The sequence below is a fragment of the Microcaecilia unicolor genome, chromosome 5, assembly GCF_901765095.1.
Source record: "Microcaecilia unicolor chromosome 5, aMicUni1.1, whole genome shotgun sequence".
NCBI lineage: Eukaryota > Metazoa > Chordata > Amphibia > Gymnophiona > Siphonopidae > Microcaecilia > Microcaecilia unicolor.
The window spans coordinates 96,079,185-96,096,858 of NC_044035.1; the positions used below are offsets into that span (position 1 = coordinate 96,079,185).

Sequence of the window (17,674 nt, forward strand, 5' to 3'; positions counted from 1 at the left end):
TCAGATGGCTCTTTCTTCAAATTGTGCCGAAATATAAAGAGTTTGCTTTCAGAAAATTCTTTACCAGACACTAAATCAATCACTCCTGTCCCTGAAGCCAAATGTCACTGCGGACTTCACAACTTAATTACGTCAGGCACTCTTGAATGATAATATCAGAATTTCTTTAAAATTAAGTTAAAATTCAATTCTCTCACACAGCACTCAATCATACATCCTACTTTGATAAGAATACCCACCCAACTGCCTTCCACAGCCACTTAGAACTCTGCCCAGGACTCTGACAGAATCCTGCATGCAGCTCTTTCAAAGTTCTGGACACATGATGCATTTTAAACCCTTTCACAATCCTAATACAACCATTTCAGATACTTTCCAGCCAATGCAAATAATAAAGCAACAGGCCCAGCACAGCCTCCTCTCTCCCCCCCCCCCCCCCCCTACAGCCGCCACACATGCAGTAGACCCACGAACATGCACCAGTGAACAGATTCTCTCTCTCTCCCCACATGCTCTGGCTGCCCTACACCAATGCCATTCCAGAATTGCTCTGGCTGCCGCTCTACCATTTCCACCACGGTCCCCTCCCCTGCGGACCGAAACAGAACCGAGTCTTCCTGTTCCGCAGCACCCATGACAACATTCCAGCCCGAACTGCCCCAGCCGCAGCCTCAATCCAACACCAGCCCCAGACCACAGGTATCTTAAATATTTTTAAATTACACCCACTGGGTTACACTACAACCACTCATTCTGAGTAAGACACTGAAGGAAAGGGCATCTGTCACACCAGGACCAGATGTGATATGATTCAGTGCTTTCTGCAGAGTGGAAGGATCCCTGGGATTACATTATACCATGCTAATATTAGGAAATAAAGCACAGTGTAAAAAGTTCAGAAAGCATGAAAGAGCTAAGCTGAAGCCAAGATACAATTTCCAGTATTAATGACAATCACAGTATGATCTTTGTATGGCTTTCTTTAAATGAGTTCCATTTGCACTCCAAGCACTGAAGTTGAATAGATTTAAAACCAAACTCGTATATCAAGGAGGGTCTGAAGTATTGCAATAGACAGAAAAAATAAACTTGGCTGGGACATATGGAGGGGCATAATCGAAAGGGACATCCAAGTTTTGCTGAGGACGTCCTCGTAACACATCCCAGTGGAGGGGCGGGGAAACCCATATTATGAAAAGATGGACGTCCATCTTTCGTTTCAATAATATGGTCGGGACGCCCAAATCTTGAAACTTAGGTCGTCCGTGATTTTCGGTGATAATGGAAACCAAGGATGCCCATCACAGAAATGACCAAATGCAAGTCCTTTGGTCATGGGTGGAGCCAGCATTCATAGTACACTGGTCCCCCCTGACATGCCAGGACACCAACCGGGCACCCTAGGGGGCACTGCAGTGGACTTCACAAATTGCTCCCAGGTACATAGCTCGCTTACCTTGTGTGCTGAGCCCCCCAAAACCCACTACCCACAACTGTACACCACTACCATAGCCCTTACGGTTGAAGGGTGGCACCTAAATGTGGGTACAGTGGGTTTTGGAGGGCTCACATTTACCACCACAAGTGTAACAGGTAGGGGGGGTGGGCCTGGGTCCACCTGCCTGAAGTGCACTGCACTGCACCCACTAAAACTGCTCCAGGGACCTGCATACTGCTGCGATGGACCTGAGTATGACATTTGAGGCTGGCACAAAATATTCTGAAAAATATTTTGAGGGTGGGAGGGGGTTAGTGACCACTGGGGGGAGTAAGGGGAGGTCATCCCCGATTCTCTCCGGTGGTCGTCTGGTCAGTTCGGGCAGCTTTTTGTGCCTTGGTCATAAGAAAAACATGACCAGCTAAAGTCATCCAAGTGCTCGTCAGGGACGACCTTCTTTTCTCCATTATGGGTCGAGGACGTCCTTGTGTTAGGCACACCCAAGTCCCGCCTTCGCTACGCCTCCGACACGCCCCGTGAACTTTGGTCGTCCCTGCGACGGAAAGCAGTTGGGGACGTCCAAAATTGGCTTTCGATTTATACCGATTTGGGCAACCCTTTGAGAAGGATGCCCATCTTCCAATTTGTGTCGAAAGATGGGCGTCCTTCTCTTTCAAAAATCAGCCTCTATGGTCTTCATTTGTTGCCAATGTCTGTATTTCTAAGTGTTCTTCAATAAAATGCTGTATAATGGATATGATCAAAATAATAATAAAATCCAATAATTAGCTCAAGTTTCTTCATGTTAGTTTGTTTTTATAAGAATATCATAATCTTATATGCAAAGTCATGGAGTCCATACAGTATATACAATAGTAGAAATATGTATTTCTCTCATTTTATTAATACACTTACACATTTTTCACAAGCATAAAATCAATTTTATGTGCATAACGATGGACTCATGCACATAATAAAATGAAAGTAATTAAAAGTAGTACAAAATAGGGAATGAAAACGAACTAAACACATTGGAAGGGGGGGGGGGGGGGGGAGGCTGCATATTCCTATACACCAGTACCAGTCATCAGATACTCCAACATCAACTCATTTTTTACTATTATTCCTTCTTATCACTTCACACTGAGCAACACATCATTATGTTAAAATTAATCAGTTTTACTAAACAAACTACAGCTTTACAACATGGAAAAACATTACCCCACACACAGAAATTTAACCTCCAGCAAATATTACTTTGCATGAACAGGTTTGCCAAGTAGGTGATAGCTCTGCCAAAAAAAAAGTGTTCCATCTCAGTCAATAATGATATCAGAGCACCATCCAAGCAGTCATACAGGCAGATACTCCCACCCAAAAGGGATTGATAATACTAGCTCAAACAAATCTAAACATGAACTGGATGTGAAACCAATAATGCTACAGGAACACGGATAACACTTCCTTATAAGTACAAGAGTCATGCCAACGTGCACCACTGTTAGAATGGCACATTATATGGCGTGCTGCTGAAGTATTGAGAGGGCTAAAACTGAATTTAAAACATGAGGACAAATGATACAATTCTAGTAGTTATATTTCGCTAATACCTTTCAGTTCCCTGCAGATTACATCAAGAAAGTAATACAGTTAAAAACTAAATTGCCAATATTATAGTATCATCAATGAAGATTACAAGCTCTCCGAAATAAAAATGTTTTAGCTGTCAACAAAAAGGAATAATTTTCACAGAATTTTAAACACAGTGGAAGAAAATTCCAAATGTTTGCTTGTTGAAACGGAAGGATTTGTCCAAATATCTTTGCATATCTTACTCCTTTAGAAACTGAAAAGTGAAATATATGCAAATTACAGCAAGAACTATCCTGACCACCCAGCAATGGTTGTAAAAGTTGAAGTATATAGGTTGGTGATTCACTGAGCATGTAAAGATTAAAACATTGTAGTGCATAATTTGCTAGCAAAATTGTAGAGCACTAAGGGTCCCATTTACAAAGCAGCGATAAGCCCAAAACAGTCTTACTGTTCACCATTCTGGGACTACCACTGGACCAATGCGGCTGCTTGTAGTAGTTCCGGGTCGAGCATGCGCCATTCCCCTCAGTGGGTGCCGGTAAGGGCTTCCCGCCGCATGGCCACTTGGTAAGAGTTTTCTTAATTCATGGCCATTTTGTTTTGGGGGATTTTACCCGCTGCAGTAAAAAGGGCCCTGACGTACAGGAAAAACAACCCCCCCATCGCTACCGCAGGGCCCTTTTTCCCGCAGCTTGGTAATTGCCTAGTAATTGACCTACATACAATCTGGCAAACTTATTATCAAGAACAAAAATGTCAAAAAAATTAAAGGAAATGTGTCTTACGCATAATCATTCCCACCTTTCTCTTCCTCCTCAGGTTCTTCTCCTACTGCCCTTTATTTTTTATCTTGCAGTATTTGATTTGCAGAAAAGTGTGGAAGTGTCTTTTCAAAGCACTTAGACTTACAAAGTTACTAAGAGGGGCATTTTCGATATGTCTAAATCTCACTTTGGATGTTCAAAAAGTCCAAAAACTGAATAGCAAAATATGACCATTTTTGAACCGGCAAAATGTTTGTCTTTTTGTTTCAAAAATGGCCCTTTCTAGATGTTGCTGTATTCAGTATGTTTTTTTTTTTACCATGAAAAAAAAAAAAAAAGTCAAAGTGAAAAACTCACAAAATCATGCCATTGTGATGTAGGAGGAGCCAGCATTCTTATTAGACTGGCCACAAAGACATCCTAGCAGAGCAGAGGGGCACCCTAGGGGGCATTGTAGTGGACTTCACCTAAAAACTCCCAGGTACACATCTCATGTTTGCTCCCTTATATTGTATAGTGAGCTCTCCAAAACCCACCAAAAACCTGTACCCAACTGTACACCACTACAACTGCCCTACAGGTGTCACCTATATGTGGGCACAGTATCCCCAAATCCAGTCCTGGACTTATCAGGGGTCCCTGGTGTCTAGTGGGGTGGGAACGATGGCCACTGGGCAGTTTCCATATGTGGAAGCCTGATCCCTAGAGGTAAAACTTCGAAATTTATTACTGGAGGTCTAGGCAACCATTATAGAGAGCCAGCGGCCACAAGACGAGAATGAATGACATCATTCACGTCCTACTAGACACCACATTTCTTGGAAGCCTGTTCCATAACAATACTCCTACAAATGAAAAAAAAAACATCCTTCCAGGCATCCTGTGTCGTCTAACGGCAGATATGAGAGGAAAATACAAACCATTTTCATCTGCTCATCTCAACATTTTATATGGTCTATATAAAGAGAATTTTTGTTTCAGAAATTCTGGAGTTAAATCATTTGGAACTTTACAAACAAAAGCTAAAATTCTTATAATAAATGGGTCCAATATTAAAAAATAAAAAACCTGAGCTCCTAAATATCTGCTTCTAAGTTACACTTTTAAATTTGTGACTAAGTTTTCAGCTGTAAAGTCATCTTTACAATATCACTTTGTATTTCTCAACCCAGAAACGGCAATCGCCACTCTGGCACAATGTAAGCCACATTGAGCCTGCAAATAGGTGGGAAAATGTGGGATACAAATGCAACAAATAAATAAATAAATAAATAAATAAAAATGTTCATTTCAGAGCTTAAAACTTTTAAGTTTAGGCCATTCATTTACCTAGATTTATGAGCCTAGTGCTGAAAATCAGTGTGAAGCTCCTAAATTCTTTTCCCCAACCTAAATCCACTCTTGTTGACACCCACTTTTTTATGTCCTAATTTTAGGAATTTAATGAAATGTTGAGTATAAAGTTAGGCACTCAGCCCCAGTAAATTTTCAAAAACACCAATTTAGGAGCATAACTTCTAAAGGTAGGACCATAAGTCATTTAAATATCGGGCCCAGCATGCCAGAATTCTGGATGCCAGTGTAGGCTGTGCAATACTAGGGAAATATGGTTTTAATATCTTTTCAATGCTACCAGGCTGGCAGCAGTGTTTTGACTCAGTTGGAGTCTAGAATCTTTCTTCAGAGGACTCTGGTATAATGGTTCAAGGTTCAATTTATTTGCTATACCACAAATTTTCAAAAAGAAATCTAAATGGTTTACTATTTCAATATATAATTGGGAGAAAGGAAAGGCACACAGGACAACCCAACACAGCACAAAAGGATAATGGCAGGAGGAAGGTTTACAAAGTAATACAAGGGTTAATAAAGGGATGGGAAAATTCAGAATTGGAATAGCAGTAGTCTAATTTTGAGGAAATCATTGAATCGACAACTAGGTTAACATGTAGGTCAGTGTCCGTAAACATGTCCACATATAACAGAATAATTAGGGTGTGTGTGAGAGAGAGACTGGGAAGTATAGGGAAGTATGATGTGTGTACGTGGTGTGTTTACCCAAGCTGACATTTATTTGTCCAATTTCAAATTGGCCCCTCCAATGAAACCCAAAATATGAGTACAGTTAGCATTTTATTTAATTACTTATTTATTGAAAACATTTTATATTCTTCTAAATCCAATCAAGACTACCCAGAGTAGACAACAAATCAACCCCATCCAATTTACAGGACAATGGCCTTACTTCCACAGATGTCTTTCTAATTAATCAAATTTCAGCTTTCTATGGATTTAATTTGAGCTGATGGTTCCTCCATGTGAAATCATATCAAGGCCAACGTTTAGCTTCAGATACTTCATTCCTGTTCCATTCACATAAGTATACCATTTGACCTTCAATTCCCTAATTAATTTCCCCAGTGGGTGGAGATATATATTAAAAAGGTCTGGGAAAATATGAATTCCTGTACTATTGGTGATTGAAGCTGCGGCAGTATGAACATAAAAATAATTGTCCATTTTCAAAATAAATATAATAAATCACATGGAAAGAAAGCTTTGTTCTAGCAGAGACTTAAGGAGATGACATGTGAACAGAGATAGACGATCAGCCCAGCATGATTTGGCATTTGACTTAAATGTTCTATGAAAACATTGACATGAAATGGATTGCTCAATTGGGCTTGACTCAGCTAATTTAATGGTCCAGTCTGAAAATGTGATTGTTTCATGTCAGTCTCTCATCTTAAACAAGTGTTTTCAACAGCTAAACAGACAAGCAGTTACTTCCATAAACATAGATTTTTAAACCTATTTTCATTGTGGATTGTCAACTGATCCAAATCAATCTGACACATTGCATCTGTCTAACAATATTCATTGACTCTTTATGCTTAATTGCACATAGATAAACATATAATTTGCTAGTAGGTGTAAACAGTACTGGTTTTGGTCAGTTCACTATAGCATATAAAGATGTACAAATGCAAAAACACTAAAAATTATTGTTGGTATTCTGAAAGGGGAGAAAATATTAAGAGCCAAAATACCTGTTTCTTTTTCTCACATACCTTCGCAAAGTTTTCTGCAGCATGTTTCTCTTTTTCAGTCTGCAAAAGAGCATGAATATAATTTAGCTCACATTAAATATTAGGAAACTAAAATATTTGTGTATTAACTGGAAAAACAATATAGAAGCCTATTTACTAAGCTGTGTTTGTCTGACGTACCAGATAGTGCATGCTAATAGTTAATGAGGCTACTGCGCCAACAGTTATCACAGAACGTTTGTGGTTGATGTGCGCTAATTTCCACATTAACAGCTAACACAGGACAGAATGGAGAATGGGCACCTTCCAGTTACATAAGTACATAAATGTTGCCATACTGGGATAGACCAAAGGTCTATCAAGCCCAGAATCCTGTTCCAACAGTGGCCAATCCAGTACCTGGCAAGATCCCAAAACAGTACAATACATTTTATGCTGCTTATTCTAGAAATAAGCAGTGGATTTTCCCCAAGTCCATCTTAACAATGGCTTATAGACTTTTCCTTTAGGAAGCTATTCAAACCTTTTTTTAAACCCTGCTAAGCTAACTGATTTTGCCACATTCTCTGGCAACAAATTCCACAGTTTAATTATACATTGAGTGAAGAAATATTTTCTCCGATTTGTTTTAAATTTACTACTTTGTAGCTTCATTTCGTGCTTATTTCTAGTATTTTTGGGAAAAGTAAACAAATGATTCACGTTTACCCGTTCCACTCCACTCATTATTTTATAGACCTCTATCATATCTCCCCTCAGCCGACTTTTCTCCAAGTTGAAGAGCCCTAACATATGCAGATGCTGAAGGCCCTGCACCTTCCAGCCATGTGTATTGCCTCTTAAACAGATGATAGAGTCGCCACCCCGGGGGAGCAAGATAAGGGAGTAAATACCTCATGGCGAAAGGACAGGGTGATGGAGAAGGAGAGATATGCTGAAGACAGGAATGGGAAGAGGAATGCGAGATGCTGAAGAGGGAAAGGGGAATGCTGGACACCATGGGCAGAAGGGCGAAGGAAGAAGAGAATGAGAGAGTTGAGAGGGGAAGGGGAAGGGAGGCGAGGGGAATGCTGGACAACATGGACAGAAGGGGAATGAAGATGGGAATGAGAGAGATGCTGAAGAGGGAGACAGGAGGCGAGGGGAATGCTGGACACCATAGGCAGAAGTGGGAAGGAGAGATATGCTGAAGTAAGAAAGGGGAGAGTAAATGATGGACACCATGGGGGGGGGGGGGGGCAGAAAAATAGAAGTGGAGGAAGAGAGAGATGCTGAATACCATGGTAGGGATGGAACAGAGATGCTGGAAACCATGGGGAGGAGGGTAGGGAAGGAAGATAGAGATGCTAAAAACCATGGAGGAAGGGGGCTGAGAGGGAAAAAACGCAGAGTTGCTGGACACCATGGAAGAGGAGGGTTGAAAGAGAGAGAGAGAGGCAGGGAGGGAAATAGAGATGCCGGATGCTATGGAGGGGGAACTATAGAATGGTAGGGAAGGGTAGAGGCAGGGTGGAGCTTGGGACTAGTGTTCCTTCAAAGAGGAGTGTGTCTGTTTGTCTGTGTCTTTGTCTATATTGTGAGTATAGGCTATACCACACACATTGAGTAGAGGCTGAAAACTCGTGTGCAAAATGTTTTTCATGTGCACATGTGCCAGCAAAAATTAGAGAGAACATTGTTGGACACATCCAAACAAAATTCAGGTGATGTCAATTGTGCCATGTTATCTGCCATGTTAACAGATAATGCATGGTAACTACCTCTGTGTTAACTGTAAGGTATAGTCCCTGTCCAAGGACTACCCATTGTTCACACCGTCCCCATTATCTCTTAACATGGAAATTAGCACGCACTTACTGCTAAGCATGCATTAACTGTAAGCTCACACTAACCGCCACGTTAATAGTTAAAGCATTTAAATAGGACCCTAGCTCTATTTGCAAATTTATCCAAATATGTTTCAGGCCATTGAACAAGAACTACTTGTCCAGCAGAAGACGTGGAGGGGCATAATTGAACAAAAACGTCTATCTCCATGGGCGTTTATCTCCGAGAACGGGTCCGTGAAGGGGCGGACCGAACCGTATTTTCGAAAAAAATAGACGTCCATGTTTTATTCGACAATTTGTGAGCTGGGCGTTTTTGTTTTTCAGCGATAATGGAAAATGAAAGTGCCCAGCTCAAAAACGAATAAATCCAAGGCATTTGTTCGTGGGAGGGGCCAGGATTCATTTGTTTGTGGGAGGGGCCAGGAGTCGTAGTGCACTGGTCCCCCTCACATGCCAGGACACCAACCGTGCACCCTAGGGGGCACTTTTACAAAAACAAAAAAAAAGGTAAAAGAGCTCCCAGGTGCATAGCACCCTTCCCTTGTGTGTTGAGCCCCCCAAATCCCCCTCAAAACCCACTGCCCACAAGTCTACACCATTACTATAGCCCTAAGGGGTGAAGGGGGGCACCTACATGTGGGTACAGTGGGTTTGGGGGGGTTGGACGACTAAGCATTAAGCAGCACAATTGTAACAGGTAGGGGGGGATGGGCCTGGGTCCACCTGCCTGAAGTCCACTGCACCCCCTAACAACTGCTCCAGGGACCTGCATACTGCTGCCAGGGAGGTGGGTATGACATTTGAGGGTGAAAATAAAAAGTTGTGAAACATCATTTTTTGTGGTGGGAGGGGGTTAGTGACCACTGGGGGAGTCAGGGGAGGTCATCCCCGATTCCCTCTGGGGGAAATCTGGTCATTTAGGGCACTTTTTGGGGCCTTATTCGTGAAAAAACAGGGTCCAGGAAAAGTGCCCTAAATTCTAGCTACAAACGCATACTTTGTTTCCATTATCGGCGAAAGGCGCCCATCTCTCCTCGGCCGATAACCACGCCCCAGTTCCACCTTCGCCATGCCTCCGACATGCCCCCGTCAACTTTGTACGCTTCCACGATGGAGTGCAGTTGAAAACGTCCAAAATCGGCTTTCCATTATACCGATTTATTCGTTTTTGTGAGATAAACGTCTTTCTCCCGATTTGGGTCGAAATCTAGGCGTTTTTCTCTTTCAATTATAAGGTGGATAATATACAAATTCTTAGCATCCATTCTACTGAAGATCTAGCACAATATACATGTTCTAAAGGCCATTTTTTCAGAGCCCATTCCTCTACGACAAAGTGACTAAAAGTTGCATAGGTTTAAATACTATGATATGAGAGCAGTCACCCTAAAAAAATTGAAATATAGCCTCTCCTTCTCCCAATAATTATGGTATAGAAGGATATGCCCAATTCTGGAAAAATTCACAGAATGTGCAAAGGATTTGGGCATCCAGTTTAGAACACAAGGTTATCCAGTTGCAGTGATTAAAAAGGCTTACTCATGAGCACTTTATGATAATTACATTTGGTGATGTGTGATGCAATATTTATCCATATACAGTAAAAAAATACCTCTGTTATAAAGAAAAATTAGCTGGCTTTGTCTGTACACCCATGTTTCTCTGAAAAGAAACTAATTATGACTCTTTAAAAGCCCATTTTTCCTTGCATCTATGGCCTTTTGTTTGTTTGTTTATTTTTGTTTACCTATGGGGCCTTTTACTAAAGAGTAGCTCATGTTATCTGCTACAGAACCCATTTTATTCCTACGGGACCTGCTGCAGATAGTATGCACTAATCTTTAGTAAAAGACCCCTTAGTGTTGTATGTTTTCTGTCCTATCAATTTAAGGGAGTTCCTTTCCTTTTTAGCTTTCATTTAGGGGCCGTTTTACAAAGGGTTGCCGCATGGCAACCCGGAACTATTTCCAGTCCAACGCAGCCGCCAGCGGTTGTTCTGCCTCCAGTGAACAGCATTTCCAGCACTGGAGGTATTTTTCCAAAAATTATACCGCCAGGTTAGCATGGGAGCCCTTACCACCACCTCGATGGGTGTCGGTAAGTTATTTCCCCCGCATGGCAATGTGGTAAAAATAATCTTACCACATGGCCATGTCTTTTTTTAAGGGCTTTTTACCCACTGTGGTACAAGGGTCCCGGTGCAGAGTAAAAATGGCCCCCAATGCTACCACAGGGCTCTTTTTACCGCAGCTCGGTAAAAGGACCCCTTAGTATTGTAAACTGCTGAGTTAAATAAAGTGGTATAGCAAATTTTTAATAAACTGTAAACTTACAGTTCAGATAAGAATTTGGGAGAAACATTGTGTCCAGCTGAATTACAATATGTTAGAAATGTGAATACTGAAATTGGACACCGACTGTGGAAGTTGCAAAATTTGTGACATGCAGCCCACTGCAACTGCTTTATTTAAGGTTTAACATCAATAAACCACAGCAAAGAGTTCAATGAGTTGTGATTTTTATTATGTATGTATTTTTGGAAACCACTTAGATGATTGAGTGATATATACATTTTCAAATAAATAAAGGGAAAGGGAATGGGACTTATATACGGCCTTTCTGTGGTTTTTCCAACTACATTCAAAGCGGTTTACATATTATATACAGGTACTTATTTGTACCTGGGACAATGGAGGGTTAAGTAACTTGCCTAGAGTCACAGGGAGCTGCAGTGGGAATCGAATCCAGTTCCCCAGGATCAGTCCGCTGCACTAATCACTAGGCAACTCCTCCACTCAACCACAACTGAGTAGAATGTTGAAAATATTCTTTGAAACAATTTTCCATAGAAAAGTTCTGGACCTCACCCCAATATCCTGACTAGTAGCCAAACATGATTTACCAGTCTCCAGGCTCTTATGGTCCATATCAAGACTATTGTCTCTCCAGATTTTATAAATGCCCCAGGTCTTATGAAATTTTGTTAGAGTACCAACAGTCATGAGATAGATAAAATACACTTTTGCCAGGACTGCTTGCAGTGATGGTGTAAGATTGTTGTTTCCATACCACTGCCAAATTCAGTTTGCGGGCTGTGAAAACACTAGTCACCAAATGATGAATTTCAGGATGCATCCCAACTGGTTTAAAGTGCAGTAAAGAGCATTCGGCCTTCTGAGGAAAGGATATAGCCGTGATATGGTGAAGCATATTCAAAATATTTGTCCCAAAAGTATGTACCTTAGGGCAGGTCCACCACATATGGTAGAACGCTCCCCATCCTCCACAATTCCTTCAGCAAATTTCAACAGCTTGTGTTATAAATACACTGGAGACTAACCATTTATATAGAATTTAGTATCCAGCCTTGACCAAGTTACAGAGAGAATTACAATAATCTAACTTCGTAAGAACTATATTCTACCATGGTCCTAAAATCCAGTATTGAATGTATGATGGGCTTCAACTTGCTAAAAAGGCAAAATTTAAAAGATAATTCTTTAACCACAGCACAAATCTGTGCTTTCAGGGACAGTGACATATCCAAAATAACATTGATGCTCTGGTTGTACTGTGCGACTGTGATCATCTGGCCACAAGCTAACATGCACTGGAATATTATGGAGGGAAGAGCAAATGAAAACCATTACTTCAAGCTGCAGCCAGGTGCTGGGAAAAGAGAGATAGTGGGGAGACAGGAGCCAGATGCTGGGAAAGATGGGGGAGGGGTAAGAGTTAGGTACCAAGGAAGGAAGGCAGAAACTACAGGTCAATAAAGACAGTGGAAAAGAGGGTCTACAACATGACTGAAAAGACAAGGAGAATGAGGACTTGGGGAAAAAGTGAGAAACAAAGGGAGAAAGCTGAGAGGGAATGAAAGCAAGTAGAAAGCTTGTGAAATGTGAAGAGAAAGAGGGGTCCTACAGGCCAGAAAAGGGAGAAATAGAGAAAAGATGAAAAGAAAAGATCAATGTCAGATAAAGGGAAGAATACAGGAAGTGGGAGAGCAAATGGAAAAAAAAATCGTAGAAAATGACATAAGAGAAGACCAATAAGAGAAAAGGGGAAAAGACAGATGCAATCAGAAAATAAAATGTTCAGACAAAGGTAGAAAAAAAAGCATTTTATTTTTAATTTTTCATTATTGAAATAAGCTTTGGAAATGTGTATTATTCTCTCTTTGAATTTTGTATGGTACAGGAAGCAGTGCATTTCTGTGTCTAGATCTCGGTGGTGCTGAATTGGATGCACAGTCTGACCTATAGGGATTCCAATTCAGTTTTTCTCTTCAAGTTTCTATTTCTAATTTGTGATACCTTATTCTGTCTAGGGTTAACACCAGTCTCTGTTCTGCATGTGTGACAGAAAGAGAGGTAGTATAGGGACTCTTTTACTAAAGGGCATTATGCCATTATGCCCAGATGATCAGAAGCAAACGCAGGCTCTAGAGGCTGTTAGCGCCATACTAGTGCCTGTGTTTGCTAATGTCCCATAATCAGAGCCCCCGAGCGCATGAAACAACGCGGTTGTAGGCTCTGAATGGAACTAGCATGCAAATGCATGCAAAACAGGGCTCTTAGCGCAAGCAGCATGCAAATGCATGCTAAATCTATTCCTCCCCAATGACCAGCGAGCAGCGCGCCAAACATTGGCGTGCTGTCCACAGCAAACCCTATGCAAGCTTGAAGCTGGCATTAGGGTTTGCAGCCCATTGGGGAGGAATGGTGAAAAACATTTTGTACACGCGTTTTCAGCCTCTACTCAATGTGTGTGGTATAGCCTATGCTCACAATACAGACAAAGACACAGACAGACACACACCTCTTTGAAGGATCACTAGTCCCAAGCTCTACCCTGCCTCTACCCTTCCCTACCATTCTATAGTTCCCTCTCCATAGCATCCTGCATCTCTTTCACCCTCCCTGCCTCTCTCTCTCTCTCTTTCAACCCTCCTCTCCCATGGTGTCCAGCAACTCTGCGTTTTTTCCCTCTCAGCCCCCTTCCTCATATAATATTATATGGTGTGAAGCCCCACCCAGCACATCCCAGAATGCACTAGGCAGGGCTGGGCGCTGCCATTTTCGAGGAGGCGCCGATGGAAGAGAAGGGAGGCCACCTCCCTCCTCCAACGAAGGTAGGGGGTAACAGGTTTAATAGCAGAAAATAAGACACTTGGGTGTATGTACAAGGGAAGAATGCAGAAGGAGAGGAAAAAGGTCGGTATCTGTATGGTGGGGAGGGGGAGCAATGTGCCGTGAGATGGAAATGTGTGTATGTAACTTATTATATCCAGCAGGTTTAAAAAATTTCAATGCAGTGGGAATTTACTAGTACCAAGCAATCCAGCCCAGAGGTGTGACTAATCATATGATTAAAAATTTTAATACCACAATTTTTTAAAATCTTTAATCAATGCCCACCCCTAATTGAATAGCATGTTGTGAAGGATGATCAGCCAAGCTGAACATCTGTTCAATAGGATGTTTGGGTCAACATTTTAAAAAAATTGGAAAAGCACATGCCCAAAGTACATGCTGCGATTAATTGTGCGATTAAAATTCATGGTCCTGGGATTGATTGCGATTACAATTTTAGATTGTTGCCCATTTAGGGGGGGATTTTATATATGGCGCCTAATCTGTGCCTAGATTTAGGCACCAATTATAGAATACACCTAGTTGATATTTCAGTGTCTAATTCTACACTTCCATTTACACCAACAAAAATGTGCCATAAATCCCAGCACATAGATTTAGGTGCACTGGGTCATCTTCTATAAATATGCACGTAAATTTCAGAACGCCCATCAAACACTCATTTCCCCACCCATAACCACACCCCCTTTTGCCTGCATGCGTTAGCAGTTCAGCGCACATCGTTTCAGAATATGCTTAGCAATTTGTGCGCCTAAATTCTAATCAGTGCCAATTAATGCTCATGATTGCTTATTAAGTGATGTTATCTGCACTCATTAGCATGTTAAGCTAATTAGGTTAAGCACATTGTTACAGAATCTGCACTGATTTCGGCGTGAATCTCTAGGCGAGCTATATAGAATCCGGGGTTAATGGCTTCTCCCCATGTGAACAAAAATATACAAATGAAGGTCAATAGACATACAGTTCACAGGAAAAGGGTTGAACGAAGACAAAAGTTTTCAAGATTGCACATCTCACACATTCTCCTCTATCATGGGTTGCCTCTCTCTGACATCTCTCCTTTGTGCTGTTCCTTAATAGTACAGGTTCTGTGCCCTCCTTGGTCTCTCTGCTCCTTTCCAGCGCCTTTAAGTGGTCGGGAACCTCCACTTGACCCATGCTGCCAATATAAGCCAACTTTTCAAAAAGTGTGGGGGTGCTAAACTGAAAACAAATTGCCCTTCACAGGATTCAGTAAAGGAGTTTAATCAAGCACCCACAGAGCTGGCACCTATGCTGCTGCAATTCTCAGTTTATCTGGGCAGTTAATTATTTAGGGCTTTGGATAGACCCTAGTCACTTCTCCTTCTCTACAGTCATACCTTACAGCAGAATGCAACTATACTCAGGTTCTACCTCCTCTTACACACAGATTGTCAACATGGACTATCCAGCTTCTCTGCTCCACTCCTCGCCTCTCCTGCGTCCTGAAATGTGGAAAGCTTCACTTTCCTCACCTGGGGGAGCCTCCTTTCTGCTCTCAACTCTTATTCCTGGCACTCTGTGCCCCGGGGTAAGATAGGTTTTAGCATAAACTCATAATTTCTCTTTCATGGAAAAGGCCTACCTCCTTCCTCTTCTCTACCCCTTCCTGGCCTCTGGTGGAGAAGTATCATAGCCCATATTACCACAACAGGTACACCTCTGAACTCCTGTGGAGGAAGGCTCGTAGTCCCTCCCTACACTCATTTGATTTGATGACTTTATAAACCACGTCTCACAATGTAATACTGATGTGGTTTTACCATAAAACCACATTTTTATACTTCCCTCAAAATTTGAAGAACACTTTCTTCTGGGTTCTATCAGACTAGCCCATCCCTTGTTACCTTTGAATAGCACATCTCTGAACCCAGAATGTCCCTCTGTTATTGTAAGGAAGGGAGATTTTGGTGTCCTGCTACATTCTCATGTCCATCTGATCCAGTAACAGTGGGTGGGGTAAGTGTTATGGTTGTGGTGGGGGAAGGGATAATATATAGATATATGTATGGAGGTGGAAGCTCTGGGTGTGTAGGAAGGTGTTGGGGGAATCCCTGAATATAGGGTGAGTGTAGAAGGACATGATTGATGTTGTCAGAACCAGAAGCCCCTGGAACAAGTAGCAAGGAGCTTATAGGTTAATATTCAGTTGCTAGCTGTTTGCAATTTTATAAGTGCAGATTGTTGCTGGTTACAGTGGTGGAAATAAGTATTTGATCCCTTGCTGATTTTGTAAGTTTGCCCACTGACAAAGACATGAGCAGCCCATAATTGAAGGGTAGGTTATTGGTAACAGTGAGAGATAGCACATCACAAATTAAATCCGGAAAATCACATTGTGGAAAGTATATGAATTTATTTGCATTCTGCAGAGGGAAATAAGTATTTAATCCCTCTGGCAAACAAGACCTAATACTTGGTGGCAAAACCCTTGTTGGCAAGCACAGCGGTCAGACGTCTTCTGTAGTTGATGATGAGGTTTGCACACATGTCAGGAGGAATTTTGGTCCACTCCTCTTTGCAGATCATCTCTAAATCATTAAGAGTTCTGGGCTGTCGCTTGGCAACTCGCAGCTTCAGCTCCCTCCATAAGTTTTCAATGGGATTAAGGTCTGGTGACTGGCTAGGCCACTCCATGACCCTAATGTGCTTCTTCCTGAGCCACTCCTTTGTTGCCTTGGCTGTATGTTTTGGGTCATTGTCGTGCTGGAAGACCCAGCCACGACCCATTTTTAAGGCCCTGGCGGAGGGGAAGGAGGTTGTCACTCAGAATTGTACGGTACATGGCCCCATCCATTCTCCCATTGATGCGGTGAAGTAGTCCTGTGCCCTTAGCAGAGAAACACCCCCAAAACATAACATTTCCGCCTCCATGCTTGACAGTGGGGACGGTGTTCTTTGGGTCATAGGCAGCATTTCTCTTCCTCCAAACACGGCGAGTTGAGTTCATGCCAAAGAGCTCAATTTTTGTCTCATCTGACCACAGCACCTTCTCCCAATCACTCTCGGCATCATCCAGGTGTTCACTGGCAAACTTCAGACGGGCCGTCACATGTGCCTTCCGGAGCAGGGGGACCTTGCGGGCACTGCAGGATTGCAATCTGTTATGTCGTAATGTGTTACCAATGGTTTTCGTGGTGACAGTGGTCCCAGCTGCCTTGAGATCATTGACAAGTTCCCCCCTTGTAGTTGTAGGCTGATTTCTAACCTTCCTCATGATCAAGGATACCCACGAGGTGAGATTTTGCGTGGAGCCCCAGATCTTGTCGATTGACAGTCATTTTGTACTTCTTCCATTTTCTTACTATGGCACCAACAGTTGTCTCCTTCTCGCCCAGCGTCTTACTGATGGTTTTGTAGCCCATTCCAGCCTTGTGCAGGTGTATGATCTTGTCCCTGACATCCTTAGACAGCTCCTTGCTCTTAGCCATTTTGTAGAGGTTAGAGTCTGACTGATTCACTGAGTCTGTGGACAGGTGTCTTTCATACAGGTGACCATTGCCGACAGCTGTCTGTCATGCAGGTAACGAGTTGATTTGGAGCATCTACCTGGTCTGTAGGGGCCAGATCTCTTACTGGTTGGTGGGGGATCAAATACTTATTTCCCTCTGCAGAATGCAAATAAATTCATATACTTTCCACAATGTGATTTTCCGGATTTAATTTGTGATGTGCTATCTCTCACTGTTACCAATAACCTACCCTTCAATTATGGGCTGCTCATGTCTTTGTCAGTGGGCAAACTTACAAAATCAGCAAGGGATCAAATACTTATTTCCACCACTGTATATTAGACCCAGATATTTAACGCCAGGCC

The 17,674-nt window shown here is 42.1% G+C and overlaps 1 protein-coding gene across 1 annotated transcript in view; it reads right to left on the reverse strand.

The window, feature by feature from the left end:
• The window catches only part of ANK3 (ankyrin 3), an 889,892-nt gene that overhangs the window by 769,574 nt on the left and 102,644 nt on the right, over window positions 1-17,674 (reverse strand). Inside the window, 1 exon segment of the mRNA XM_030203110.1 lies at window positions 6,870-6,908. Within this exon segment, the coding sequence (XP_030058970.1) occupies window positions 6,870-6,908 (39 nt within the window).